The sequence below is a fragment of the Tiliqua scincoides genome, chromosome 3 (genome assembly GCF_035046505.1).
Source record: "Tiliqua scincoides isolate rTilSci1 chromosome 3, rTilSci1.hap2, whole genome shotgun sequence".
In the NCBI taxonomy this organism is placed as follows: Eukaryota; Metazoa; Chordata; class Lepidosauria; order Squamata; family Scincidae; genus Tiliqua; species Tiliqua scincoides.
Window position 1 is genome coordinate 213,707,673 of NC_089823.1, and position 27,627 is coordinate 213,735,299.

A 27,627-nucleotide genomic window follows, 5' to 3' on the forward strand; every position below is an offset into this window, starting at 1 on the left:
TGAAGTCTTGTCCAAAGGAGAACAAAGAGGAACACAAACCCTGGCAAGAGAAATGGAAGCTGAAAATAAAGGCTGTGAAAAAAATGAATCTGAGGAGTGATTGGCTAAACACATCAAAGCAAACCATAAACACTTTTTTAAAAATACATCAAAAGCAGGAAACCTACCATGGAGGCACTTGCACCATTAGGGAATAAGAAGGAAACGTAAAGAGGAGATGGAGAGATTGCAGAGTACTTGAATGAATTCTTTGCATCTGCCTTCACAATAGAACAGCCATTTTCAACCACTGTGCCATGGCACACTGGTGTGCTGTGAGTGGTCCACAGGTGTGCCACAGGAATTTGGGGGAAGGTCATTTATTAATAGGGCCAATGGGGGATGCGAGCTCCCCACTGGGCAGCATAGTGTGCCTTGTCAATTGTCAAAAACCTGATGGTGTGCCTTGAGAATTTTAGTGCCTTGTCAGTGTGCCGTGAGATGAAAAAGGTTGAAAACCACTGCAATAGAAGATGCCCACCCCTGAACTGAATACCATGTTCAGCAGCCTCTGAATCCCAGGTGCAGGGGTGTAATGGTGGGAGACAAGGATGCCTATTTCTCCTACTTTATGGATTTCCCAGAGAAGCCTGTGGGCTGCTATGGGAAACTGAATGTTGGACAAAACGGGCCTTTGGCCTGATCCGTCAGGGCTTTCCTTGTGATCTTACAACATGAAGGCAGCTTTTTTTGAAAATCTGGAAAGGAATCAGAGAAATAAAGGGGAAGGGAGCCAACTACAATGCTTCTTGTTACAGTATAAAACTAGTTATTTAACAACCTAGTCTTGATCAAATTTTCACAGAAGGCAACCCCCTTGATTTCAGTTGGACTTCTATCCGCATAATTTGTATAGTATCAGTATCTGCGTTGCTGGATGAAGCCCAAAAGTCTTTTTTCTACATTTACCAGTCATTTTTCTGGTCTGGTCTGGTCTGTTCTGGGCAGGAGGTCTGGTCTAGAGGGTAGAGCCTCCATTTGCCTGAAGATAACATCCACAAGGTCGCCAGTTCGAGGCCACCGGCACCGTGCGACCTTGAAGCAGCTGACAAGCTGAAGCCGAGCTATTCCATCTGCTCTGAGCGTGGGAGGATGGAGGCCAGAATGTGCGACCAGATCAAGAAAGAAACATCTGAATTGTTGTGGCTCTTGAAAGACAGAGCCTTCTTTCAATTGTAAAAATCCCTACAGGGATTTAAATAACCCTGCCTATGTAAACTGCCTTGAATAAAGTCTTGAATAAAGACCAAGAAAGGCGGTATATAAATACCTGTATTATTATTATTATTATTATTATTATTATTATTATTATTATTATTATTATTATTATTTTCTCCAGAAAGCTCACATGCAGAACTAGAGAGAGCCATCCACTGTTATTTCTTCCCAGTATAGAAGCATACTATCGATCATGGCAACTTCTTTCTTAGAATGCATCCAAACCAAGCCTGCACATACACTTGAGCGGAAAAAGAACCCACTGCGCTCAGTGGGGTTAATTTCCAAACAAATGCATACAGACTTGGCTACATTATTCTCCTCACAGTTCATTTTAATTGTGTTCTGCACGGTCCCAGAACAAATCCTGATACATATTTTGTATATATGCCTTTCATTCCTCCTGAATTGTGAGCTGTCAGAATGTTAATTTTAAAAAAAAAATTTAAATTAAAAAAAAATTAAAAAAATTTTTTTTAAAGAAATGATGGTTTGGTGTACTCATATGCCTTCATAAATTTGATCGAGGTTGCTGAAAACAAAAGGTGGGACACTGAAGACATGACATTTGGTACATGACTTAAGGACATCCAACCTGAGGACAATCATGCAGTGCTTTTTTGTGCAAGTACAAACGGTGTGCTCCAATGTCTTCATGCCGGTGAGATAGTGCTGGCTTGTGAAAAAAGGAGAGACGGTGTGTTTTTGGGATGGAGACACAGAAGTGGTGAGTAAAGGAGAGCCCATACAGTACTTAATAAAACTGTACTCTTATTCCTCTCTAAACTAATACAAATGCAGGGTTTTCACAGAGTGTACGTTCACTAGGAGAATGAATTATTCTCTATAAATATTCCTGTACCATTTTCCAACTATTACAGAAAGGCCTTAGGAATGGACCTCAACAAGTGGGAAACCCTGGCCTCTGAGCGGCCTGCTTGGAGGCAGGCTGTGCAGCATGGCCTTTCCCAGTTTGAAGAGACACTTGGCCAACAGTGTGAGGCAAAGAGGCAAAGAAGGAAGGCCCATAGCCAGGGAGACAGACCAGGGACAGACTGCACTTGCTCCCGGTGTGGAAGGGATTGTCACTCCTGGATTGGCCTTTTCAGCCACACTAGACGCTGTTCCAGAACCACCTTTCAGAGCGCGATACCAGAGTCTTTCAAGACTGAAGGTTGCCAATACCAATACAGAAAGTTATTCACAACTTTGTTTATGTCACATAAATAAATTTAAATTTAAGTACAGACTTCCAGGACCTAATCTGTAAATAAGTAGGGGACTACCTGTAAATTGATTGCTTTACAGCACAATCCTATACATGTCTCAGAAGTAAGTCTTACTGAATGCAATGGGGCTTACTCCCAGGAAAGTGTGTACAGAATTGCAGCCTTACAGCTTAATCCAGAACTTCCCAGAGCATGGGGCTGCTGCAGTGGCGAAAACAGCTGCCACGGCATCCACTGCACCCTGAGCAGCTGCCGCCACCTCCTCAGGAAAAGGAAAAGGAATGTCCCCTTCCCCTGAGTAAAGGAAGTAGCCCCGCAATGGGGCTACTGAATTCCACAGTTGCTCTGGAGCTGCCGCAGAATTGGAAATCTCTGTGTCGGGCCATGGGGCCTGACACTGCCCCATTCTCTCCCCCTGGAACACCTTCTCCCCCCTTCCCCCATGCCCCCACCTACACTTCCTGGTGGTTCGGATGACCGCTGAACAGCAGTGCACTGGCTTTTCACCGGCACTAGCCCAGTGCCAGCTGGCACTGGGCTAGCTCTGGTGCTGGGCCAGCACCAAGGGCTTGCAAACATGCTTTACAGCACATTTGCGACAGTGCATGCTGGCGGTGAGCTGCCACGCAATGTTTAGGATTGGGCTCTTAATTAAAAGGGAACAGTTAAGCTAGGAAGAAGGGCAGCGCAAGACGTCTGTTTTAACCAGTCACACAGAAATTCATACAAGTTTCACAATTCTGCACAAGAGAAAATCTGCAATAGCAGATTCCACAATGCAGTATGAACTGTAATGCTTCCTTGCATGACTGTTGTAAGTTCATCGGAAAAGCACAGGTAAGATGCTTCCCTTAACAAAAATGGCCAGTAGCTCTTGGTAGGTATGTATTACTATGTCTAATCCAGCTGGGTTGATGGACTCAAAATCTACTGAAATATTTCTATGATCCATTTAAAATATTAAAATCCCATACTTTGGACATCCAGAGTGCAAAACAAGATGAGACCTGCTAAATGAAGATATCGATCCTTGAAAACAATCAGTTCCTTCAGGTTTGGTTTGAATTAAGCTGAATGTGCATCTTATTACACAGGCCAACACACATTTTGCTTCCTTAAACGTTACACCAATTCCTGGGTATATTTAGGGTGCTGATTCCAAAAATGGGATCCGTTTTGCCCTATCACGTCTAGTTTTGGAGACATGGCATACCCTCATTAGTGAATGGTTCAAGCAGCTTCCCCATTGGTTCCTCATGAGGAAGCTGCTTGAACCATTCACTAATGAGGATATACTATATCTCCAAAACTAGATGTGATGGGGCAAAACGGATCCCATTTTTGGAATTGGCACCCCAAATTCATATCAAACCACTATAAAGTTTGGAAAAAACTTTTCTGATCCTCAATTTTGTAGGCCTGTGTTATCATTGGCCTTGCCCCTTTATCCTCAGAGCAACTCTGTTGCAAGTCGCCCAAGGTTAGTTTTGGGGGCTGAGTGGTGATTTGACCTTGAATCACCTATGGCAGGGGTGTCCAAACTTTTTGGCAGGAGGGCCACATCATTTCTCTGACACCATTGTGGAGGCTGGGAATAAAATTTGAATACATTTACATAAATGAATATATTAGAGATGGAACTTATATGAATGAAGGCCTTATATGAATGAATGTGAAGGCCTATAAAAGGCCTTGCACAAAGCAAGGCCAGTGATTCCTTTGCTGCCGCTATTGCATCACAGATATCAAACAGCAAGCAGCCCTCATCCCACAGCTCATGCGAGAGGTCAAACAGTCACCCTCATGCTGAGAGCAGTTGCGTTGGGCCAGCACGAGCTCCAGCAAGTCTCCGGAGGGCCAGAGGATCACTGGAGAATGGGGGCTTTCTGCGAGCTGGACTGGGAGTCCCTGAGGGCCGCAAACGGCCCCAGCGCCGGGGTTTGGGCACCCCTGAGCTACGGTGTAACTCCAACACTCTAGTCATTGACTATACAGGCAGAGAGGCTATGGTGGATCTGAAAACAGTAACTTATTTAAAATATTTATATCCCTTCTTGCCCCATTCATTTGGGGTCATTCAGTGGCAGAGTATACAGATCCTCCCCCAACTCAATCCAGCAGCTCCATTTTTAAGATAATTGTTACTAGGGTTGGGAAAAACTTCCACTTGAGAAAGCAGTGGCCAGCTTCTGCCAGTCAGACAATATGGAATTTAATTGACTGGACTGACTCAGCATAAGGCAGCTAATTATGATCATATAGCCCCACATTTAGGGCCAAATTACATGTTACTTTAAATGTGTTTGTTTGGGTATTTTATTTTTTTAAAGAGGCATGCACAAGAACAACACAGAACAGCAATAAGGAGACCGGGGGACTTCGACACTTCTCTGTCATGGTTTCCATCCCAATGCTATTTAAGTAGGAAAAAAGCTCCAATTGGGTTTTTATTTACTAATAAAAATAGTGCTCCTGGAAGAAAGACAGGATCAAGATCAGAACTGCACTGGAGACAAAGTGTTAAAGCAAGTTGCCCCTCCTGTGGTTTCACCCCATTACACATTTCTCCCCAGTACTAATTTTTTCCAAAATAAAAGAGGGAGGGGGAACCCAGGCAGTACATGCATTTAAAATAAAATGTGCTTTGATACTTAGCTTAAAGTTAAACCATTGTATTATGCTTTAGTTCAGTGTTTCTCAGCCAGTGGTACTTGATGTGGTGTCTGGTGGTATGCATGGGACCCCGCCACCTGATAGTGAGATTAGTAGTGCAACACAAGCAGCAGTAGGAGGTTTGGCTCAGCAGGAAGAACTCCAGCATGTACTTTTTGTGTGCTCAAAAAAGCCTTCCCATCTGCCTTGAGCTTCTTACTGGTGTTTTGTTGTGTTACGTCTGGCCTCCCAATCTGGAAGTAACTGGTGATAACACCATTGCCAGTTACTTCCAGTGGTACTTCCAATAGGCAGACTGTGTGAAGCGGTATCGTGGGGGACAAATCTTGAGAAACACTGCTCTAGTTCATTTGTTAGAGAGCTTGACTTATAGCCCTGTCACCAGATCCTATTTATTAGACTGCTTTTCCAGAATAAAATCTGCCCAAAACAGTTTACATTATGTTTACCCAAAATAAACATGACTGTGCTCTATGGACTGTGCTCTATCTGTGCTTACTCCCAGGTGTGCATAGAATGACAGCCTTCTTTTGAAAAGGATTACTTGGAAGCAAGTTGAGCGGGTCTGTGTCTTTCACCAGAATCTACAATGACTCTTGGGAACAGCTGCAAGTTTCCTCTCAAGTTATAAAGCTGTTAGCCTTGGTAATTTCCTTCAGGACATGACAACATCCTTCTAACATCAAGCAGGACTTAAGTGTCAACATTCTTGGCTTTGACGAATTTAAGTCAAATGCAAGCTCCAGATTTCCTGCACAGAGGGGAAGTTTACATCTTATCTACTTGAATACTAAACTGGTGAGAACTTCCTTCATTAAGTTTTAAAAATAAATTTCTAAATAGCTGGCATCAGATCTGTTCACCATTGCCCTCTTGCTACATACTTTTTCAGTGTGATCTGACCATCAGACTCTGAAATTGGTTTTATTTGTTTAAAGTACAAGATAAAAGGTTTTAGTTACATAAAATCAGGTTACATAAAACCAAATAATTTGATTTGTGTTAAATGTGTGGCAAACATGCTTTAATAACACAGACCAACACACATTTTCCTTCCTTAAATGTTACACCAATTCCTGGTTATATTTGGAGTGCTGATTCCAAAAATAGCATCCATTTTGCCCTATCACATCTAGTTTTGGAGACACGGCATAGCCTCTTTAGTGAATGGTTCAAGCAGCTTCCTCATGAGGAAGCCTGGCTTCCTCATGAGGAAGTTGCTTGAGCCATTCACTAATGAGGCTATGCCGTGACTCCAAAACCAGATGTGATAGGGCAGGGGTGTCCAAAGTTTTTAGCAGGAGGGCCGCATCATCTCTCTGACACTGTGGAAAAAAGAATTAATTTAAATTTGAAAAAAGAATTAATTTACAAAAGAATTAATTTAAGAATTAAAGAATTAATTTACATTTGAAATTTAAATTTGAAAGAAAAAAAGAATTAATTTACATTTGAAATTTGAATAAATTTACATAAGTTTACATAAATTAATATACTAGAGGTGGAACTTATATGAATGAATGAAGGTCTTGCAATAGCTAAAGGCCTATAAAAGGCCTTGCACAAAGCAAGGCTGGCCTTTCCTTTGCTGCCGCTACTGCATCACAGATGTGAAACAGCAAGCAGTGGAGGGAGCCCTCATCACACAGCTAACACGAGAGGTCAAACAGTCGCCCTCATGCTGAGAGCAGTTGTGTCGGGCCATTGTGGGCTCCAGCATGTTTCCGGAGGGCCAGAGGTTCATTGGAGACTGGGGTCTCCTTGAGGGCCAGATTGGAGGTCCTCAAGGGCCGCAAGTGGCCCCAGGGCCGGGGTTTGGGCACCCCTGTGATAGGGCAAAACAGATGCCATTTTTGCAATCAGCACCCCAAATTCACATCAAACCACCATAAAGTTTGGGAAAAACTTTTCTGACCCTCAATTTGTAGGCCTGTGTAATTTGTCATTGTTGCACATAATAACCCAAGCAAGCAGCCACAAATTTTGTTGGAAATTTGCTGCTTCAATTGCAAAATAAGGCCTTTTCAGCAATATTCTTGTCACTATTAGCTAGTAAGAATCAGTTCTTCGTTGAGTGGACCAACAGGCCTTTCCATCTACCAAGTGTTCTGGTGTTTATTGAAATAAAAGAGATATACAGCATCCTGCATTTTGATTTTTAAAACCCTCCAAGAATATTATAAGAAAATTCATTAAAAACCAAGACTGATAAAATCTGCCACTCATTGCTTCATTGTCAGAATTGTGGAAAGACAAAAGGATAACCTTACAGGTGACAGTGTAAGCTTTCTTGAGTAGCTGTTAGTCACCACCTTTTTCTCAGACTCCCCTTTGAGAGAGTGCTATGCTATGTTGTCATGCATATTGTTATGAGGGTGCTATGTTATCTCAAAAGGGGACTTTTGGGAGAAAAATGGCAGCTGCCAGGTACCAAGAAGCACACTGTCACCACAAAACAGGTGGTAGGGATTTTTTAAAAGTCAGAGAGGAGGGGATTTTAAGAAAAAATATCACCCTCTCAGATGGTCCAAATTTCATTAAAATAATAAAACATTATTTGGTCAGACCCATTTAAAACAAACCAGACCCATTTAATCACACCCATTTAAAACAAACCAGAAGTAAAATATTTTGGAGCAAGGTAAATTAACACATGATGGCAGCTCAGCTCCAGAGGATCTTGGGCAAAACAATTGTTACCCATTTCAATTTGGGTTGCAGACTGAAACTGTGTTGGTCACCCTGTTAAAGGATCTATAGTGGATGCTAGATAAGGGATTGCATCTCTATTGGCTCTACTGGATCTCTAAGGGGTATTCAATGCCACTGCATCTTTCTGGGCCACTTGCCTGCGTTGGACAGCCCAGTATAGCGCAGATCCTGGTCTTCCCTTGTGGGGAGAGTACAGAAGGTGTCACAAGGGACCACTGCTTGACTCAAAAGGCCAGTGGCCTTTAGAGTACTTCAGAATTTCATTCCAGCCCTGCATGGATAATATCTACATGAAACCGCTCAATGAGGTTAGCTGCAGTCTTGGCCTGAGTCGGTATCAATATGCAGAAGACACTTAGGACAGGACACTATCTCACTGTGTCATCCGATCTCAGGAAATCTGTGGATGTAGTTACAATGATCCAATGTTTGATACCTGGAAGGGTAGGCACTCCTTAGTTTTAAAATTTCACTTTTACATTTGTAACAGTAGAGGGCAGTCAGTCTGTGTTTAAAAGAAATTACAGCCTTAGGCTGCAGCTATAGAAAAGCACAAGACAAGGAAAAACTATGCATCAGAAAATAGGGGTTGAAATAGTACTTTCTTTTCTCAGCCAATAGTTCTTGCTTGTTTGTAGCTCAGTATGCACAAGAATGCACACTCATAGCTTAGCTCAGTATGCACAAGCACCACATACTCAGTATGCACAAGTTGCATGCATAGCCCAGTATGCACAAGAATGCATACTCAGTATGCAACATATGCACATAGCTCACTATGCCACAAGAACCTCCATGCAAATTCAGTGGAGCTAATAAGCACTGTATGGAAGGTGGTATATCCTTTATTGGGCTAGTTTCTATAAGAAGGCAAATGACGGAACTCAAAAAGAAACAAATTTGAGTAGCCACTCATTACAGAAATGGTGGCTTCAGAAGGCAGACCTTCCAGGGCACACAGTGGAAATCCACAACTAATCTACTCTGCCTCATTATTGACTGCCGTAGGATGTGACAGCCTTTAAATTCACTTATAAAAATCTAGAGTCAGCATGTGATGACTCTAGATTTTCATAGGTCAACTTTGAAGATGCCACAAGTCCTGTGGCAGCCAATGGAATTCTCCCAGGAGCCTCAACTGCGTGGTCTTTGCAGCAATTGGCAAAATAATAGCCCAAACAATCAAGGTTGCTTTGGAAATATTGTCCACATAACTAGCCCAACTTTGCTCAAAAACAAAGCATCTAGATCACTGCAGCTGTGCAATAAAGAAATGTATGTGGTAGACTGGATGCAATTATTTCCCCTATTTTATTGCCAATATACATGAAATACTTGAGGAGCAACTAAACAGGTTCTGTAGGTTATATTGATAGAATATTAATTAGCAACATTTGAAATATGAATATTGTATTAGAAGAATGTTAGCTTTCGGGGGTGGAAGGAATATCTGCATACTAGAAAAGACAACATCTATACAGGGTGCTCCCATGATGCATCTTGCCTGCTTTAAAGAACTGTGCATATTCTACAATTCTGTTATCACATACAGTAATTCAAGAAAGGACTTCATACTGAAGGCACAATTCATCTTTCCGTGAATGTGTTTTAAAAACACAACCTATTCTCAGCCCCAAATCACTGAAACTCATTGCCAGAAGATATTATTGAGGTCAAATAGCTAAACGGGTAATAATAATAATAAAGCAGGGCAAATGCAAATAAACAACTCATATAGTTAAAAAAATTGAAGAAACTAAATATAATGCCTGCAATTAACTAATTATTCCATAATTGCCCATTGTACTACCTGCCTCTTGAGCATCTAGCTGCAAGACCTAGAAAAACAAAACAAATTATAACAAGGGGAATGAGTTGCTGGTAGTTTGGAATGACTGGCTTTCTTTCAATCTGGAAAAATAATTGCCTATAACACAGGTATAAACAGCATAACAGAAACTGATGTATCATCTGTAGGGAAGCTCATTGACTTCCCTACACTCTCTATAAACTTTAATTGCTTTTTGTCTGGTCTCATGGGCAGATCACGCCCTATGAACTGAAATCTAAGGGCTTGGAACTAAGCTCCATTCATTGCATGTTGGACTTCAATGGACTTCCTTCATTGGACTTCCTCCATTGCACGTTGGACTTCCTTCCCAGTAAATATGTATAGAACCAGACTGTGCATGTACCTTTTTAGTGGTTCTCACACCCTAGTATTCATAAAAAGTCCCTGGTGACAAATTTACAATCCATTGATTTGCATCATACTAAGGAAGCAGTGCTATAGTTGCAGACAAGGAAATTCAATGAGTGCCTGAAACAGTAATAGTGGGATCAGAAACCTGCTTGCCAGTCCATATAAGCAGTTTCTTTTAATGGAATGGTTATGCCAACAGCCCATACAAAAATGAACTAAATTGAACCTTTGGATCTGAGTCCTAGAACTAGTCACTATTCTACAGCTAATTTTATGCTGAAAGCTTCTCAGTAGCGTAGTTGGGGGGGGCTGTATGAGCTGCTCCTCCCATTCACCATCAGAACCATTCCAGGTAGCAACAGCAACACGCAGGTGTTTGCCAAACCAAACAGTGTCTCCTGTGCACTGCTGTCACTGCCTGGAATGGTTTTGAAAGCGAGTGGGAGGGGCCGCTTACACAGCACATTGCAGCACCTGCAGTACTTACCATTTTGCCCCCCTTCAGCTGTGCTACTGAAGCTTCTCCCTCTACAGCACATACAGGTGCATATGAAGAGCAGAACATACATGTAGTCGTCCAAGCTCAATTGGTGAAATGTTTGAGAGCACCACTTGCCAATTATTTATGTATCTAAAGAACTATAAATTTCATTCTGACATTGAGAAAAAGTGTGCAGCACTCCACCAGAATTGGAATATACATTATGGATAATAAGCTCATTTTATGTAAGTATGACAGTCATGTACACAGAGAGGACTGAAGCTTGAAATGCCCACCATTTTGTGCTTTAAAGAAAGCTGCCTGACCAAAGCTCCCAAGAGAATAGAAGTATGAAACACGAGAGAGCCACTGTCTAAGTCAATCCTGACCTAGATGGACCAATGATCCAATTCAGTGCAAGTAGAAGGCAGTTTGCTATGAATGGAAGAGGGAGTAATGCTTAACCCTTTTCTCATCATGCATTTTCCATTCAAAATCACCCCACTGCTTTTCCCTCCTATAGGGTTCCAGATACTAGCTCATGCGTTTAGATATAGGTCACCTGAAGGGTTGGCATGTACCCACTGGCAACGTTTACTTATTCCACCCCTTTAATAGCAGAACCTGTTGTCAAATGATAAGTTGATTTTGCAACTCCCCTTAATATAAGAGTTTACAGTGTGGTTTGGAAACAGCTTCTTTCAGAAATGCAAGCCCACAGGCCTGTGAGAACACAGTTCTTTGAATCCTGGCCAGGGTTTTGGAACTGAGTTCTGTTGCTGTTTGTCACATTTTGACATGGCAACAACTGGTATTCCAATAACCCAAGATAAATACAGTCCCATGAATAAAATATTTCTTTTTAATTAGCATACCTTACCAACACAAGCCATAAAATTATCAGAATTAGTACAGTAATAGAAGACTATTAACGGGTGTTTTTTTTTTTGCAGATTTCTTCTTCTAACAAATACTTTAATCAAGTAAAAAAGTAAAATCTGTGTAAGAATCACAATGTCTCAAAATGCAATAAAAGTGCCTTGCAGAAATATACATTCTGTAAAATCGATTTAGAAAAAATAAAAGGGCTCATGATTGGCCAATATTAAAAATTTTGGCACAGTTTTCACTAGTTTTGCTTTAAGATGATTACAAGTTTGTCACAAAGGCAGAGTTTGGAGTGCTGCAAAAAACAACGGCTTGGATCCAAAGAACAGGAAGCAGACAGGGAAGAAAATGACTTGCAGTGCAATCCTGTACATGTCTGTTCAGAAGTGCCATTGAGTTCAAAGGAATTTGCTTCCAAGTAAGTATATAAATGATTGCAGCCTTGGGGTCTTGTTCCATAAACTCTTTTCACAAGTGCTATTAGAAAATGTCTTGCAGTTGGTGGGACAAGAAACAGGGCAAACAGGGAAAGTGCAGTGGGTCATTTAAAGGATTAGAAAAGGGCTGTGCAACAACTTACTCAAAAGCATGCACAAAAAGGGGAGTTCCCTGGACTTGGGAGGCTATTTTTCCTATACTACACCCTTCTGCTAAGTTGGAAACAGCCTTTTCTATAGAGAAAAGGGTCTTCTGTTAGAAGGGTCACCTGGATCCAAGTCACTTTTCTGCATTCCATAAAAGAACACAGGTATGCACATTTGTGCCTCAATATCCACAGAGGTTCCTTTCCGGAAACCCCAGTGGATAAAAAATCAGTGGATACCAAATCAGTGGAAGACTACCTTTAAAAACTCACTTTCAGGTTTCGTGTGCCTCCATTGCCACCCCAGAATGCAATGGTATAGAAACTGCACCACATTCAGCACTAGGTGGGGTGAATAAAGGATTCTAGTGGAATGAAATTATAATTATTTAACAGCACAAAGTAGGAAATTGGATATTGGTGCTTTTTTTTCCTTGTTACAACGCATTTAAAGGTATACCTTAGTGGTGAGTCAAATTAGTTGATACCAAGGTCCCACCTGTATAGGAATGCAAGAAACTGCCTTAGAATCTGTCCAATGGTCTTATTCAAGTCAGTATCATCTACTAACAGCTAAACTGCTATCTGTGGCATAAAGACCTGTGACTGAAACAAACATCTCCACATGCAAAGCATGTGCTCTACCACTGAGTGATGGCAATGGGTCAAACTTTCACATTCTGATTCTATCTAGAATACTGTCATTCTGAGACACTTTGGAATATGATTTTCAGTCACTTTCTCTGCACACTCAGGGCTTCCTAATACCCCAAGGCACATCCATCTGCTCGAGGATCAGATCCAGCCCAGAAGACGTTGTTAGAAGAACGAAGTTTTCCCCAGTGCCTCCACCAGTCTCCTTTGGTGATGATTTGACCACGTCCAAACATGCTCCTTTTGTGCCCAGTTACAGGTAGCACGAATGCATGACCCTTGGCTCTTAATTCTTCTGCAACATACTGAGGGATACCATCTTCTAAGTATATGTACCATTCATCTACTGTAAAAAGAATAGCATCCTATTAAATCATTAATTATGGACATGCAATATTGCATGAATAAGAAATGTTAGTTTTATAAATAGTATCTGATCCAAAAGACTAAAACTGGACTGCAAGCACTCTTTTTTAGGACCAAATCACATTATCTTCAGGTAGCAGCTTGAAGTAGATGAACTAACTAGGGTACCTTCCAACACAACAGAGTGCCCTAGAGCACCTTAAAGATACAGTGACAAGAGCTCCTGTAAAAAGTCTTTGATTACTTAACAATAGTCATGATATATTATTGCAGCAAAACCTAGCAGCACCTGAATGACTAACAATTTTTTTGTGATGCGGTAATTCTGCTAAGATTCTGTTGGTTTTAATTCAACATACAGATGTGCCCCAGTATCTGTGGGGGTTCCATTCAGGAATATACCCCCCTCCGGTTAGCTGAAACCACAGATACCAGCGATGCCCTCTGCCCTCTGGAGCCAAGGGAAGCTCAATTCCCTTCACCTTTGGAGGGGTCATCTGAACCCCAAAGAGGCTGTGAGCATCCATCTGTGGCCTCCTCAGGCCATTTCGGTTAAAAAAAAAAAAAAGTAACTTCTGGTTTTTTCCGTAAAACTGGAAGTGATATTTTTATGCCTTCTAAAGGTATTAGGAGGGCCAGGGAAGCCCAGGGCAAAATGCAACAGTGGTGCAGACACAGTAAGTTAGTACTTAAATTACAGATGTTCTTATTAAGTCAACACCTGCAAATAGACAGTATTTCTGTTGTTATGGGGGGTGGGGAAAACACTGAATTCATCTTTAAACAGGTTGAATCCCCATTATTCACACCCAAGATCATAGTGGCCCAATCCTATCCTACACCAATGCTGAGCTGCAGGACCACTGGTGCAGCAGCAGCTGTATCCTGCACACTGGCCTAGAGAGGTAAGAAAAATTTTACTTATCTCCCTGGCTGATGTCTTGCTCCCTATGGGATTCTTCAGATCTATATCAGCTGGATAAATCAGATCTATACCAGCTTCTTTGTTACATAGATCCGAGGAACCTGCTGGGGCATGTCAGGCCCAGGACTGCAGACTGGGTATGGGGGATGCCAGTGCTGCCACAATCTGCTCCCATCTCATCCTGTTCCACCCCAATCCCTACCCCCTTTTGGCCTTCCCCCAGCAGAAACTTTTCAGTAGCCAGTTGGCAGCATACAACCTTGCAGCCTTTACACTAGTGGCAGTGCTCTGCATTGGCTGTCATAGTTCATGGTGTGCCAGCATACTGCAAGGACAGGATAAGGCTGTAAGACTTCCTAATTAGCAAAAACTCGACATTCATAGCATCATGCCAACATAACTAGCACTCCTGTTTAAAATTATTATATATCTCCTAGCTCCGTTCAAATAAAGTGATGTTGTGCTGTATGCTCTTTAGTTGTGTTCAAACAGACTGACCTTTTTTGTTGTATTCCACATTAAAACGAGCAGCATCCAATGCCTCTTGTGGATTCATCCCAAATTCCAACATGTTCAATAATACCTACAGGAATATAAAGAAAAAAAATGGAATGGGGTAATAAACAGAAAGGTTTACATAAATCTGGCATGTCATTACGAAGTTATCTGTTCCTAAAACAGCACCAACCTAGAAAAAATAGTTTTCAGATGTCTTCACAGAAGCAAACAGATTAAAGGCGTAATCGTGGGTCGCCCTTGGGGAGGTGCAAGTCTCTTGCGCCGGCCCAGGATGGCCACAAACGTGCTATAAGGCATGTTTGCGCCTCCTCTAGAGTCAGCTGGGCCACAGGGTTTTCACAGAGTGTACATTCACTAGGAGAATGAATTATTCTCTATAAACATTCCTGTACCATTTTCCAACTATTACAGAAAGTTATTCACAACTTTGTTTATGTCACATAAATAAATTTAAATTTAAGTACAGGCTTCCAGGACCTAATCTGTAAATAAGTAGGGGACTACCTGTAAATTGATCGCTTTACAGCACAATCCTATACATGTCTCAGAAGTAAGTCTTACTGAATGCAATGGGGCTGTGAATCCAGCCTCCGCACCGACCTCGACGGGGAGCCTTGAGTCGGCCAAGCTCGGCCAACACAAGGGTCTGGGGAGGATGGGGAAGAGGTGGAAGGGGGGTGTTCTGGGGCGGGGGGAAGGTGAGCAAAGGGAGGTCCCAGGAGTGGGCGGCAGGCCTGGGACCTGGCAGATATGCTGGATCCTAGTCCCCGTTCCTGAGCTGCTCCAAGCTGCTCTGCTTTCCTCAGACTTACGCCACCTCCAGAGGTGGCGCAAGTCCGAGGAGACCCATTGGGACAGCAGTGGCTGACCTGGGGGTAAGGGGAAGAGTTTCCCCTTACCTCTAGCTGAACCACTTTGGGCCTCTATCTTGTGCTGGATGCAGGGCAGGCCTCCTGGACTGTGCTGCACGTTACCAAATGGCTGTCAAGGTAATATAATGGGATAATAGATTTTATTCCAGTTATACCATATATTCTAACCAAATTGAGAACTGCCAAAATGTTATTTTAAGTAAGAGAAACATATAAACAACTGAAAATGAATAATATTTTAGCTTCATTTTGTTGAAGAAAGTAAAGCAAGTTGAGCAGGACATTACCATACTGAAACAATATGGACTGGTTGGCTCAAACAATGCATTTGCTCTATTACACAGCACCTTTCTCCCCCCCCCCTTGGCATGACTCTTTCACCCAGCCCAAACACCTCAAGACACCTGTGTATGGTTATAACACATTAGTAGGATGAACACACACAAAATACAATACACATGGGCTCATGCTGCATATCTTGGGAGATCTTGGGGTGCTGGCGGACAGCTCAATGAAAGTGTTGACCCAATGTGCAGTGGCAGTGAAGAAGGCTAATTCCATGCTTAGGATCATTAGAAAAGGTATTGAGAATCAAACGGCTAATAATATAATGCCGTTATACAAATCGATGGTAAGGCCACACCTGGAATATTGTGTATAGTTCTGGTCACCACATCTCAAAAAGGACACAGTGGATTGGAAAAATTTCTAGAGGAAAAGTCCATCACAGGTCACAAGCCATGATGGGTATGTGCAAGCTCCTGATTTTAGGCTACTCAGAATGCCAGATACAAGGGAGGGCACCAGGATACAGATCTCTTGTTGTCTTGTGTGCTCCCTGAGGCATCTGGTGGGCCACTGTGAGATACATGAAGCTGGACTAGATGGGCCTTTGGCCTGATCCAGCGGGGTTCTTCTTATCTTTCTATGTAGAACCAGGGGCCTTATGTATGTGAAGCATGTGCTCTGCCAGTGAGCCGCAACTCTATCCCTTGCACAAAAACACTTCTGCTAAGGATCAATAAAGACTCACCTGTACATGTCCTTGTGGCTGCATGAACCCACCCATTACTCCAAAGGAGCATAAAAGCTCTCCTGAGTCTGCATCAGTAGCCAGTGCAGGTATAATGGTGTGGTATGGCCGCTTCTTAGATGCCAGGCAGTTTGGGTGATCAGGCTGTAATGAAAAATTGGCTCCTCTATTCTGAAAAAAAGTCAATGCAAACAACAAAGAGAAACAAAACCAGAGCTTGTCAAAACACAGCCCAATAAAGGGGGGGAAAATTTGATAATTTACATCATTACATAAGGATACCACTTTTTAAAAGAATAAATAACAAGACAAGCCCACAGACAGGGCCAAAATTGTAGCAAGCAGCCAATCAACCACTGCAAAAGATATACATACAAAATATACCATATAGCTGTAAATTAAAGGTAAAAACCCAATCTGTTTTCAATCATTGGGGGGAAGCACACAACATGCTATTATTACATGTCTATTCTGTCCTTTCTCCACGGAGCTCAGGGTGTCATTCAAGATTCCACCCTCTATTTTATCCTCACAAGAACCCTGTGAAGCAGGTTAGGTTGAAAAATAGTGACTGGTCCAGAGTTACTCAGTGAACTTCAAGGCCCACTAGGGATTTGAACTTGGATCACCCTGGTGCTCATCTGAGATGCTAAACCAGGGGTGTCAAATATAACACCCACAGGCCAGATACAGCCTGTAGAAGCTCTTTATCCATCCTCCACAATAACAGGGCTCTCCCAGCACCACCATCAGCTGCTCTGAGTTGCTGAGCTGAGAAGTGACACATTGGCAAAAGTGGCCTTGTTGAAAGAGTGGTGTTTCGTGAGCACAATTATCAAGTGGGTCATGATTTCAGCAGTGCTGCTTCTGCCAAGGTGTCGCTGCTGAAAGGGCTGCCCACATAATAATTGCCTTTTCCAGCACCTGCTCTTTCACCAGCGCTGCTTCTGCTGAGGTGCTGGAAGGGAGAAACGGAAGCAGGCCTCAGAAGGTGTGGAAAAGTGTGGAGGAAGAGGCAGACCAAGAGGTATGAGAAAAGGGGAAGCTGCCGAGGCCCTGGAAGAGCCCAATTATCATGAGGGCCACCCTTTCATTAATGCTGCTTCTGCTGAGGAGTCACTTCGCAGACCACCTCTCAGCTGCTTAGCTGTGAAGTGATGCCTTGGCAGAAGCAACACGCCTAAAAAGGAAGCCTATGTGATAATTGGGATCTCCCATATCTTGAAAATATGATCAAGATTTGCATATTTTTTCTTCTGTCATTTGAAGCTAATGAGTTCCTAAGTGATAAAAGTCATCACCTCCTTAATGACATCAGTTTCTGGTTAATGACATCACTTCCAGTCCTCATAGGCGCTATGAATGCTATTTGGCCTACTGTATGAAACGAGTTTGACACCCTTGCTCTAAACCAGCGGTACTCAAAAATGTGCCCACTGTGCACCCAGAATGTGGTCCCCATCCAGATCGCATCTGAGTGTTCCACTCAGGTGCGACACAACGTCCTCCTCTATTGGAGGACAGGGATGCTCTGAGCAGTCGTGTCATCTGCCTAGTATACCAGAAGGCTGCACGACAGGACGCCCAGGAAGACGTGACTGCCCAGAGTGTCCCTGCCTCTGAAAGAGGAGGGCGTCCTGTGGTGCCCAAGCAGATCCAAAAGGTCCGCTCACTGGATAGACGCATCTGCGCGAACACCAGATTCAGCATAGGTTCACAGAACCCTGCTCTAAACTGTACACTCTGCTGGCTCTCTAAGTAGAGAATCATGACAACATGTGCAATAGTGCCTCCATACACTTCTTTATTTTTTTTAAGTAAGGGTGCTTCAGCTGAGGGTAATTTAGAGCAGAGAAGCTGCAGTAAAGAGCACCTAATCACCTTCTCATATTTCATTTCTCTGCTCCAAATTTCCATCTCCAAACTTTAAAAACACAAGTTGGAGAGACAGTGTGAGGGTGGGTGGGTGGGTGGAGAAGAGGGTAAAGCCAAACAGTTTCCCATTTTATATTCTACTCAAGGAGCAGAAGATGGAAATCTTCCTTGGCATAAGGCTGAGGAGGGCTAGACTATTTCATTGGAGGGGAAGGAAAGGCTAGGCTAGCATAAAGGAAAGCTAGGACAAGCATTTCTTGTTGCTTGCCACCATGCTTTGCTACCGCACCCCACAACCACAAATGCCAACACAAATGAGTTCCTACCCAAGTGGAGGAGGCAAATGTTCCTAAGTTGAGAAGTCCTTCATAACATGATCCAATTAAATGTGAACTTCAGTTTAAAACAAAAGTATGAACTAGCAATATAACACATTATACAATGCATGCCAATGAATATTAAAGCATGTGTTTACACACGCATGCGCACACACACAATAATTTTCTCACTTGTAATGTAAACCCACAGCCATCTGGTACCAGTCCTGTGCCAAACTGCATATAGTTGCTGTTAATGAAAGAACAGGCATTGCCTTGGGTATCCACCACTGTGAAGTAAACAGTGTCACTTTCTACCAGGATGGGATTTCCATGATTAAGTGCAACAGTTGCTCTGGAACAAAACAAAACCAAAAAGTCCAAAACCAAGATTTCCAATTTTCCAAAATCACATTTTACAAGCAAACTTGCTCACTTAGGTAGGTTGTTCTTCCAAAAGCGTATAGAACTATTCATGAGACTGTAGAGTTTTTACCGGGCATCTGTCTGACTCACTGAAGTGAAAGAACACAAGAGCCACCCTGCTGGATTAGACTGATAATCCATCTGGTCCAGCATCCACTTTACCATGGTAGCCAGCTAGATGCTTCCTAGAGAACCACAAGCAGGGCATGAAGGCTAATGGCCTGATTCAGTCAAAGCAGCTTTTCAGGTTTCCATTTTATGCCTTATTTCATTACGCAGATATTTCATTCAAGTAAACTCAATGATCCTGGATGGACTGACTAACCCTTTCTACTGTTCTACATTAATAGAACAGAGATTATAGTACCTTCTGAAAGTAGCCTTGAGACAAGTCCCTAGTACAGTCTTCACCCTCCTACGTGCAACTCAAAGTCTGAAAAAATAACAAGTAGTGTGTCATGAAACACAAGGGAGAATGACACACCAAAAACCCAAGGTCTGCAGTTCTTTAATGACACAGCAAATAAGAGGCTTCCACTGTACATCTTGTAGGTTCAGCCTACAAATGTAAACAAACATTTTTATCTACAATATACGATAATCTGCAACCACACACTGGTACATTAAAAATGTCACACTAGCACTCAATTATAAACACAAATCCCTTGAGTTTTCAAGGCATATTTCTTTAAGGACAGCACGGAAGGGAAAGTGATCCCATATCTTTATGAAAGCAGGAAAGCCAGCTGAACTAAATTCCTTGATGTTGTGAGTATTTAGGACTCATCTGATTTTCATTTGTGAGCTTTTTTCTTTTCTATACCATACCCAAGTAGGAACAACAGAAAATGTTGCTACACAAGTGTTTAGGACTAGAGTTATTACCTTCTTGCTTGCACATCTTTCCCAGCAGTGTGTACACTCTCAGGAGAAACCCTGCCTGTTTTCCACACCCTGGACATCATTTCCCCATGGGAAATGTCAAATAACGGTAACCTTCTACCTGCAGCCTGAACTGGTCTCCCTGTGGAAAACGTTTACCAATTGATTAGGCTGCATATATAACAAGCTCTTTGTCTCAGCAATGTCTGGTTGAATTTATATAAGTAGTTTTCAAAACAAGGTTCCTGTGTGGACACCAAGGGCATTATGCTTATAGAGAGGGGAATGATGAAAAAAATTGAAGTACTCCATAAAAATTTTGTGACTCAATGGCCATAAAAGCCCCAGGAACTGAAAGGACAAAATATGATAAACACAGACCAGTGGTTACCTGACCTTTCAGTCTGTAAGCACTCCCATGCATTGAATGAGGTGCTGCAACATCACAAAGCACAGGAGTAAGAGCTCCAATTACATTTACCAAGGATCTGTATGAAAGCCCCTTTCCAAAACTACTGGGTAAGCCTCAATGACTTCAGCTGGGGGTGCTGACCCAAAGCACTCTTTTCCTTCATTTTCTCACCACTACCACCACCACCCCATTATCACACAAGGGAAAAAAAAACCTTCCTGCAATGTTCAGCAGAGTTGCCTATAATAATTTATCTTTTAGATAAAGCAGTCATAAATAGGACATGGAAAACACCTGAACTCTGCACTTTGTACTCCTATGCCAAAGCGTAGGAGTGCACAAGCTGGGACCCAAAGAACCATGAGGATGATGCCCAAGCAGACTTTGTATTTGAATTCCCCAAAGAGTAGCCCCTCCTATGCCATACAGAAAACCCCTTATGAAACTAAAGGAACTTTAGAAAGCTGACTTGTGATATGGCACAGGGGTCGTAATCTTATGGTTCAAAGAAAACAATAACACTGAACGCACCCAAGCTCATAGGTGTGTCTGAAGTAGCTCTTTGGAACCTGGCCACAGCAAATAAAGTAGGGCTTTAAATTGTGTAAACACAAAGATTATAGTGAATAATTTTAAAGAAAGGTGCTGCCAATAATATTAACAAAACAGAATTGTTTCATACAACAGGATCCAAATTCTGCTTATGCTACTGTGTCACAGGAGCAAACAAGGAAATACATCTTACCTCTGCAAATCAATTAGCTTTGAACGGTCTCTGGCATAAAATTTTGAAAGGAGCTCTGCTGTGGGTACAGCAGTCTTTTCTGGATCAGCACAAAACCAGAAAGCATCAGCAAAGCTGATTTTGACAGCTTCAATTAGAACATGTAAATAAGAAGCAGTGTTGTGTCCCATTTCTACAAAAGAAAGCCAACACAAGTATCACATCATATTCAAGAGAACCTCTTTCATCTATAAAAGTATTAATTGTCTAAAATTACACTTAACAACAACTGTATTAAGAGGGGAACTGTGAGAAATTGCATTGGGAGGAGGGGAGAGGTCATCTTCATCCTCTCCTCCTCCAACCTCACCTACTTATTCTCCTTCTCTCCTCCCATCCAGTTCTCTTCCTTTTCATGTCCCACACCTGCAGAGCTACCTCATATCACTGAAGAGAAAGGAGATTCTTCAAGGCAGCACCATATAGGTTTCCAAGACAGGTTACACCAGAGCAGTGCTATTTTCCAAGCCACCAGAACTTTCCCAGCAGACAAGGCCTTAAGGCTCACAAGCATGAATGAGAATAGGAAAGTCTGGGGTCTTTCTTTTTGTATACTTAGTGGTCTCTTTTATTGGCAGCAGAGATGCTAGACTGCTCTACCCAATCCCATAAATAGCATCCTATCAATTATAATTATTTTAGAATTCTAAGTGCTCCAGTGTTTCGCCCATACAGCACTTCTACTAAGAACAGAACTATGCAACTTACTTTATCCCAAGAATGATCTCTCCCCATCAATATGAGCTTACCCAAGAACTCTACATTGCAAGCCCTCCTTCAGGACCCCAATGTCATCAGATGTATAGCAGGTGGAAAGAGAGGGACTTGACAGGTAAGGAACCCAAGATCTGGAATCCCCCCCCCCACACACACACACCTGGCCTCCTCATTTTCTGCTTTTAGGTGAGCACTGGTGATAATTTTACTTCAGCAGGGTTTTGTGGAACTATGTCAAGAACAGGAACTAAGAAACACTATTGCAAATGTTTATCTGATACATTTCAATCTTCTGTTTCAGTTTTTTTTTAAAGACTGCATTTATTTTAGATGCGTTGATGGCTCATTTTATATGATTTGTATAATAATTTTCCATTACTTATTTGTATTTCACCACCATGAGCCATCATGAGTACTTTTGTAATACGTTACGCAGTGTTTCTTAAGGTGGGTCGTGAGCCAATTTCAGGTGGGTCCCCATTCATTTCAATATTTTATTTTTAATATATTAGACTTGATGCTACCATGATATGTAATTGCATTTGGGGAAATGTTATAGACCTGTACTTTTAACAAACTACTGTGTATATTTTAACAATGATAGTAAAGGAAACTTACTCCTGGGTAAGTGTGGACAGGATTGCAGCCTAGGATAGTTAAAAAATTTCCTGCTTGATTATGTCACTTCCAGTCATGACATCACTTCCCATGGGTCCCAACAGATTCTCATTTGTCCCGGTGGGAACCAGTGCTAAATGTATGAGAACTACTGCGTTACAGTATAAATCTAACAATCACATACTCATTAAGAGGACTTCCAGATACAACAACATTTAAGAGATGCAACTTAATGCTGCTTCACTCCAACACTACTGCATCTGATGTTGCTGTAAGGTTATTTTAATATTCAGAAAGTAATTATTTTGATCACTGGGCCTATCAATGTTGATTTAAGGTTGGCAAAAGTGAACCAACCTTTAACCAACCTTTTTTTTGACCAAGTGAAATAAAAGCATCAAACAATCTTTGATGCAAATCTTTTTTGCCTCCTGTTTGCTTCTATTCTACATACACAGTGACTTACACATAGGACTCATACCCATTAAGAAAGCTTATCGTACCTTTCACGTTGAAATTTTCTAAAATATTGAGGGCTAATAAAGCTGTGATCCCTTGTCCATTTGGAGGGATTTCCCAAAGATTCAAACCCTGCAAGAACAACAACTATCATCATCTCACAGAGAATGCAAGAAAAAAATACAATACTTTTTTTAGGACATTGATTACTCCTTTAAAAAAAAAAAAAGGATCACAACCAAATAGCACATGAGTTACATAGACAGGCAAATTAATCTGCAAGTCACATCACCTAAATACGCACTGGCCCAGTACTGTATGTGTTACAGTTACTGTAAGGGTCAAACTACATGGATTGCGCTTCCAGTCAATACACCTGTCTCTTTCAATCCCAGTCAGCACCAAGGCATGCAGAGACAGTGTTTTCCCCCTACACACTGTTTTTCCTCTTTAAAATCAGCCTGCTGAGAGTAGGGATTTGCCCCTAAAGTAGCTATTTTGCTTCAGGAGCAGCTGGTCACTTCAGCAGGGCAATTTTCAGGTGAACAACAGCATGCTGGGGTGGTGGGGGGGAGGAAATGAGCCTTCCCCTCCCTATATGCCTCTGTTCCAACCCTGAACAACTATCTGAAGACGAGAAGTGCTTCCAATTGTGTGTGCCTCTGTGTGGCTCCAGCTGAATATGTATATTATTTCCAGTACTTTGTTCAAATAAATAACTTATAATACCCATCTACATCCAAACTTCCATCTCAAATTAAAAAAACAATTTCAGAACAATTCCTCTGCAGTGTGTGAACTCTTCTATTCAATGAGCAAAAATACCTCTGGTAGAGGCTTTTCAGAACCATTTTACTGTTGTGAAAGTTGAGAATTTAGTCTTCTTTAAAAGACCTAAGAATATGCAAGCAACCTCTAAATGATGTGCGAATACTTAACAGACTACAGCCTATGCTTCTCTATTTAGACACATTACTCATTGTCCAGTGCATTGTGTGCTCCCAGAGTAATGACTTTATTATTTGCTCTAGTTTTAGAAAGGACCTATTTTTGGCAGCATCAAAAGGTATGACTACAACTTGGCACACCTTAACTAATAACTGGGTGTCTAAGCATCTCCTGCGCTTATGTGGGAACTCTGGCATCATGGTTCCTGAAAGCATTCTTCTAATACACATGGAAGAAGGCAAAAATATCTTCTATGCAATTTGTTGCCACTAGCTTGGATGGGGAATTGGGCAACTCATGGAAGAGAGGTCTATTACTGGCTACTAGTCATAGTGGCTATATGCAGGCTCAGTGGGAATATGTTTCCTACTACCATTACGTGGGATCAATGGCAGAAGAGAGGTATGACTTTTTCCCCTGTTCATGGGCGTCCCAAACGAAGCTGGTGGACCACGGCAGGAAACAGAATGCTAGACTAGATTGGCTTAATACAGCAGGGCTTTTTGTATGATCTATGTAAAAGCCAAACTAGATACAGCAAGGCAGCCATCCACATGTCTGCTTTATTCATGCATCAGCAGAAGGGGAAGCTACTCTTTCTATGAAAAGGAATACGGGGGAAGGGGAAAAGAATCTCATCCTTCAGTCTTGTCTTAACTTACTATGCTCTGCCACTTTGAACATTTTATCCCAAATTGGTTCAGATACAGAGAGTGAGCTGGGCAGGGACTGAACTGCTTAGAACAGTGGTTCTCAAACTGGTGGGTTGCGACCCACCAGTTCGTGTAACACTTCCCCCATCCCTTGAAGGGGCAGGGGAAGGGGAGGGAGGCAGTTAAGGGGGGGCGAGGGGGTGCTTTGCAGGGCTGCAGCAGGCTGCAGGAGGTGGGGGGAGCAAAAAGCACCTCCGTTTTGCAGGAGGTGCTTTGTGCCTGCTTTTAGTGAACGTTCCAAGCCTCAGGGAGCGCTGTGCAGGGCTCCCTGCACCTCCTGCAGCAGCCCTGACTACATAACAGGAGTGCAAAGCACCTCCCTTAGCGACAGGATCCTGAGGATCAAGTCACAGCCCTAGCCCCTCCCCCGCAAGAACTTACTGAGGGAGTAAAGCTCCCTCAAAGTTTGAGAACCTCTGGCTTAGAAGCAGTAGGATACAGCAGGGAAGGGGACCACATTTTACTACCCTCCTATGCCCTTTTCATGTGAAGAGCTGAACATATGCTCACCTCCCCCCTCCCCCACCAGTTATTCTGAATGGGGCAGACATGTAGACACAATGCACATGGTTGCCCAATCATGTGTAGTTTAGCCATCAGGCAATGAGTAAGTACTCATTAAGTACTCAACAACTGAGCATCTTTATACAACTAATAATAGCTGTGGGCAGGAGGTCTGGTCTGGTCTAGAGGGGTTGAGCCTCCATTTGCCTGAAGATAACATCCGAAGGTCGCCAGTTCGAGGCCACCGGCACCGTGCGACCTTGAAGCAGCTGACAAGCTGAGCTGAGCTATTCCATCTGCTCTGAGCGTGGGAGGATGGAGGCCAGAATGTGCGACCAGATCAAGAAAGAAACATCTGAATGTTGTGGTTTCTTGAAAGATAGAAACCTTATTTCAAATTGTAAAAATCCCTACGGGGATTTAAATTGCCTGCCTATGTAAACCGCCTTGAATAAAGTCTAAGGAGAAATCTGAGGACCAAGAAAGGCTGTATAGAAATACCTGTATTATTATTATTATTAATAATAAATTATGCTTCCAGAATGCAAGCTTAACTATGCCTCTGAAATTCTACCCTTCTCCCAAAATCAAGCAGCTGGGAGAAAAGTGGTTGGCATACAATTTAGATATTAAGGACCTTTAATTCACTCCTTCCTCATCTTCAATTGAAACTGCTCTCTTTGAGGGATCTTTGCAGCAGGGGCAGGTCCTCTAGAACTGCATTATATGCAGCTATGATGTGTAATGGACCCTTTGAGTCCCTTGATTCAACATTTAAAAAGCTACAAACATCCAATTACCAGATTTTTTTTTTTCACCTGGCATAACTTGGACTATGTGTATAGCAAGGGTCAGGGCTCTTCTATCTAATCAGGAAGTTTTGTAATGATTTCTACCTGAATGCCACTCAGTCAGAGCGAGGTCCAAGTGTCTTTATTATAATATACAGACTGGAATGAGGAATGAGAGTACAGGAAATAAAGCTTCACATGGTAGGCTCCCAGAATATACTTTCAATTGAATTTACCAGGCTGCATTTAAACATTATAATGCTCCAAATGAAAACAGAAAAACACAGAATAAATATTAAATAAATAAATAAAATCAATACACAACTGATACTCTTTCAGAGACGTCACTAAGGTTTGCATCACCTAGTACAAGAACTCACTGTTCTCCCCATGAAGGATCTTCTCCAGTACCACACCATACAGAATTACAATGTCATATACACAGCCTAAACGCAGTGGTATAACTAGGATTGGTGTAGCTTCCATTAAACTTTATTCATTTTAATATCCAACAGAACAGGTCACCCCACTACTCAGTAACCAACAAAAAACCAGTGGCCAACTTGATGACACACAACTAAATAACAGTTCTAGAATGAGCTCTGATCCATGGAAATGAGAGCTGACTCATACTAACACCTTACTGGTACCCTACTGTGTCATAACAATACCTCACTGGCTCTCAGAACAATCAGTCTCACTGGTCAGTTTTGAGATAATGCAATCCACTGTGTTACATAAAGCAGATGTGTTTTCTTTTTCTGGTTAACTGGCCACAACATTTGATAGACTACAGATAATTCAACAGTGTTTCATTACATTCCGCATGAAATTATCTTTTCAAAGTTGTATAACATGTTGATATTATTCATAAACACAAATTTTTCCAAAGACTTCCAAAATTTTGGTCAGTAGTGGTGAAATAAGAAGAGCTCCGCTGGATCAGGCCATAGGCCCATCTAGTCCAGCTTCCTGTATCTCACAGCGGCCCACCAAATGCCCCAGGGAGCACACCAGATAACAAAAGACTTCATCCTGGTGCCCTCCCTTGCATCTGGCATTCTGACATAGCCCATTTCTAAAATCAGGAGGTTGCACATACACATCATGGCTTGTAACCCGTAATGGATTTTTTCCTCCAGAAACTTGTCCAATCCCCTTTTAAAGGCATCCAGGACAGATGCCATCACCACACTTCCTTTCTGAAAGTGTCACCTGGTGTGGTCCACACCCTCCTAGTGACACTGTAGCTGTTTTTAAATATACTGCACATGTACATTGTTATAAACATCTGTATAGTTATAGTCACCCATCTCATAATCTAGTAGTTCACATTGTATTTACGTGAGGGGGGGGGAGAAGGAATCAGAGCCCAGTTTAATTTGCAGCATTTGCATTCATGGAGTGGGTGGGTCTGGAAAGAAGTCAAAAGCTTGCCAGACAATTTTATTGCTGTACAGAGGAGAAGAAAATTACAGAAAGAAGTCACAGCGCAAAGTGGGGGCAGATGAGGAAATCCCAGGAATGTCCTGGCAAAGGAACTCCATTTTCCTTCCAATCTTGAGTACATAATTGGAGACTACAGTTTTGAAGCCTAAAGAGAAACATATTGAGTAACAAGGCATTCCTGTTCATGGAAATTTCTGTGGGAGGGGCACAAACTTGTTTTGCATTCTTCAATTCCTGGCTCAGAGTCCCAGGGAAGCAGAGATTTACCCAATTTAACATGTAAAGATTGCATATATACAGTACTTGATTATCTACTGGAAGATTCAGAGGTTGTTTG

At 42.1% G+C, this 27,627-nt stretch overlaps 1 protein-coding gene across 1 annotated transcript in view; it reads right to left on the reverse strand.

The window, feature by feature from the left end:
- Positions 1 to 12,787: 12,787 nt before the first annotated feature.
- Positions 12,788 to 27,627, reverse strand: part of LOC136645287 (glutathione hydrolase-like YwrD proenzyme) — a 33,213-nt gene continuing 18,373 nt past the window's right edge. Inside the window, exons 6-11 of the mRNA XM_066621523.1 lie at positions 22,930 to 23,017; positions 21,053 to 21,224; positions 18,780 to 18,942; positions 16,396 to 16,566; positions 14,470 to 14,554; positions 12,788 to 13,026 (exon numbers count right to left, since the gene is read on the reverse strand). Of these exons, the coding sequence (XP_066477620.1) occupies positions 12,788 to 13,026; positions 14,470 to 14,554; positions 16,396 to 16,566; positions 18,780 to 18,942; positions 21,053 to 21,224; positions 22,930 to 23,017 (918 nt within the window). The remainder of the gene's footprint in view (positions 13,027 to 14,469; positions 14,555 to 16,395; positions 16,567 to 18,779; positions 18,943 to 21,052; positions 21,225 to 22,929; positions 23,018 to 27,627) is intronic.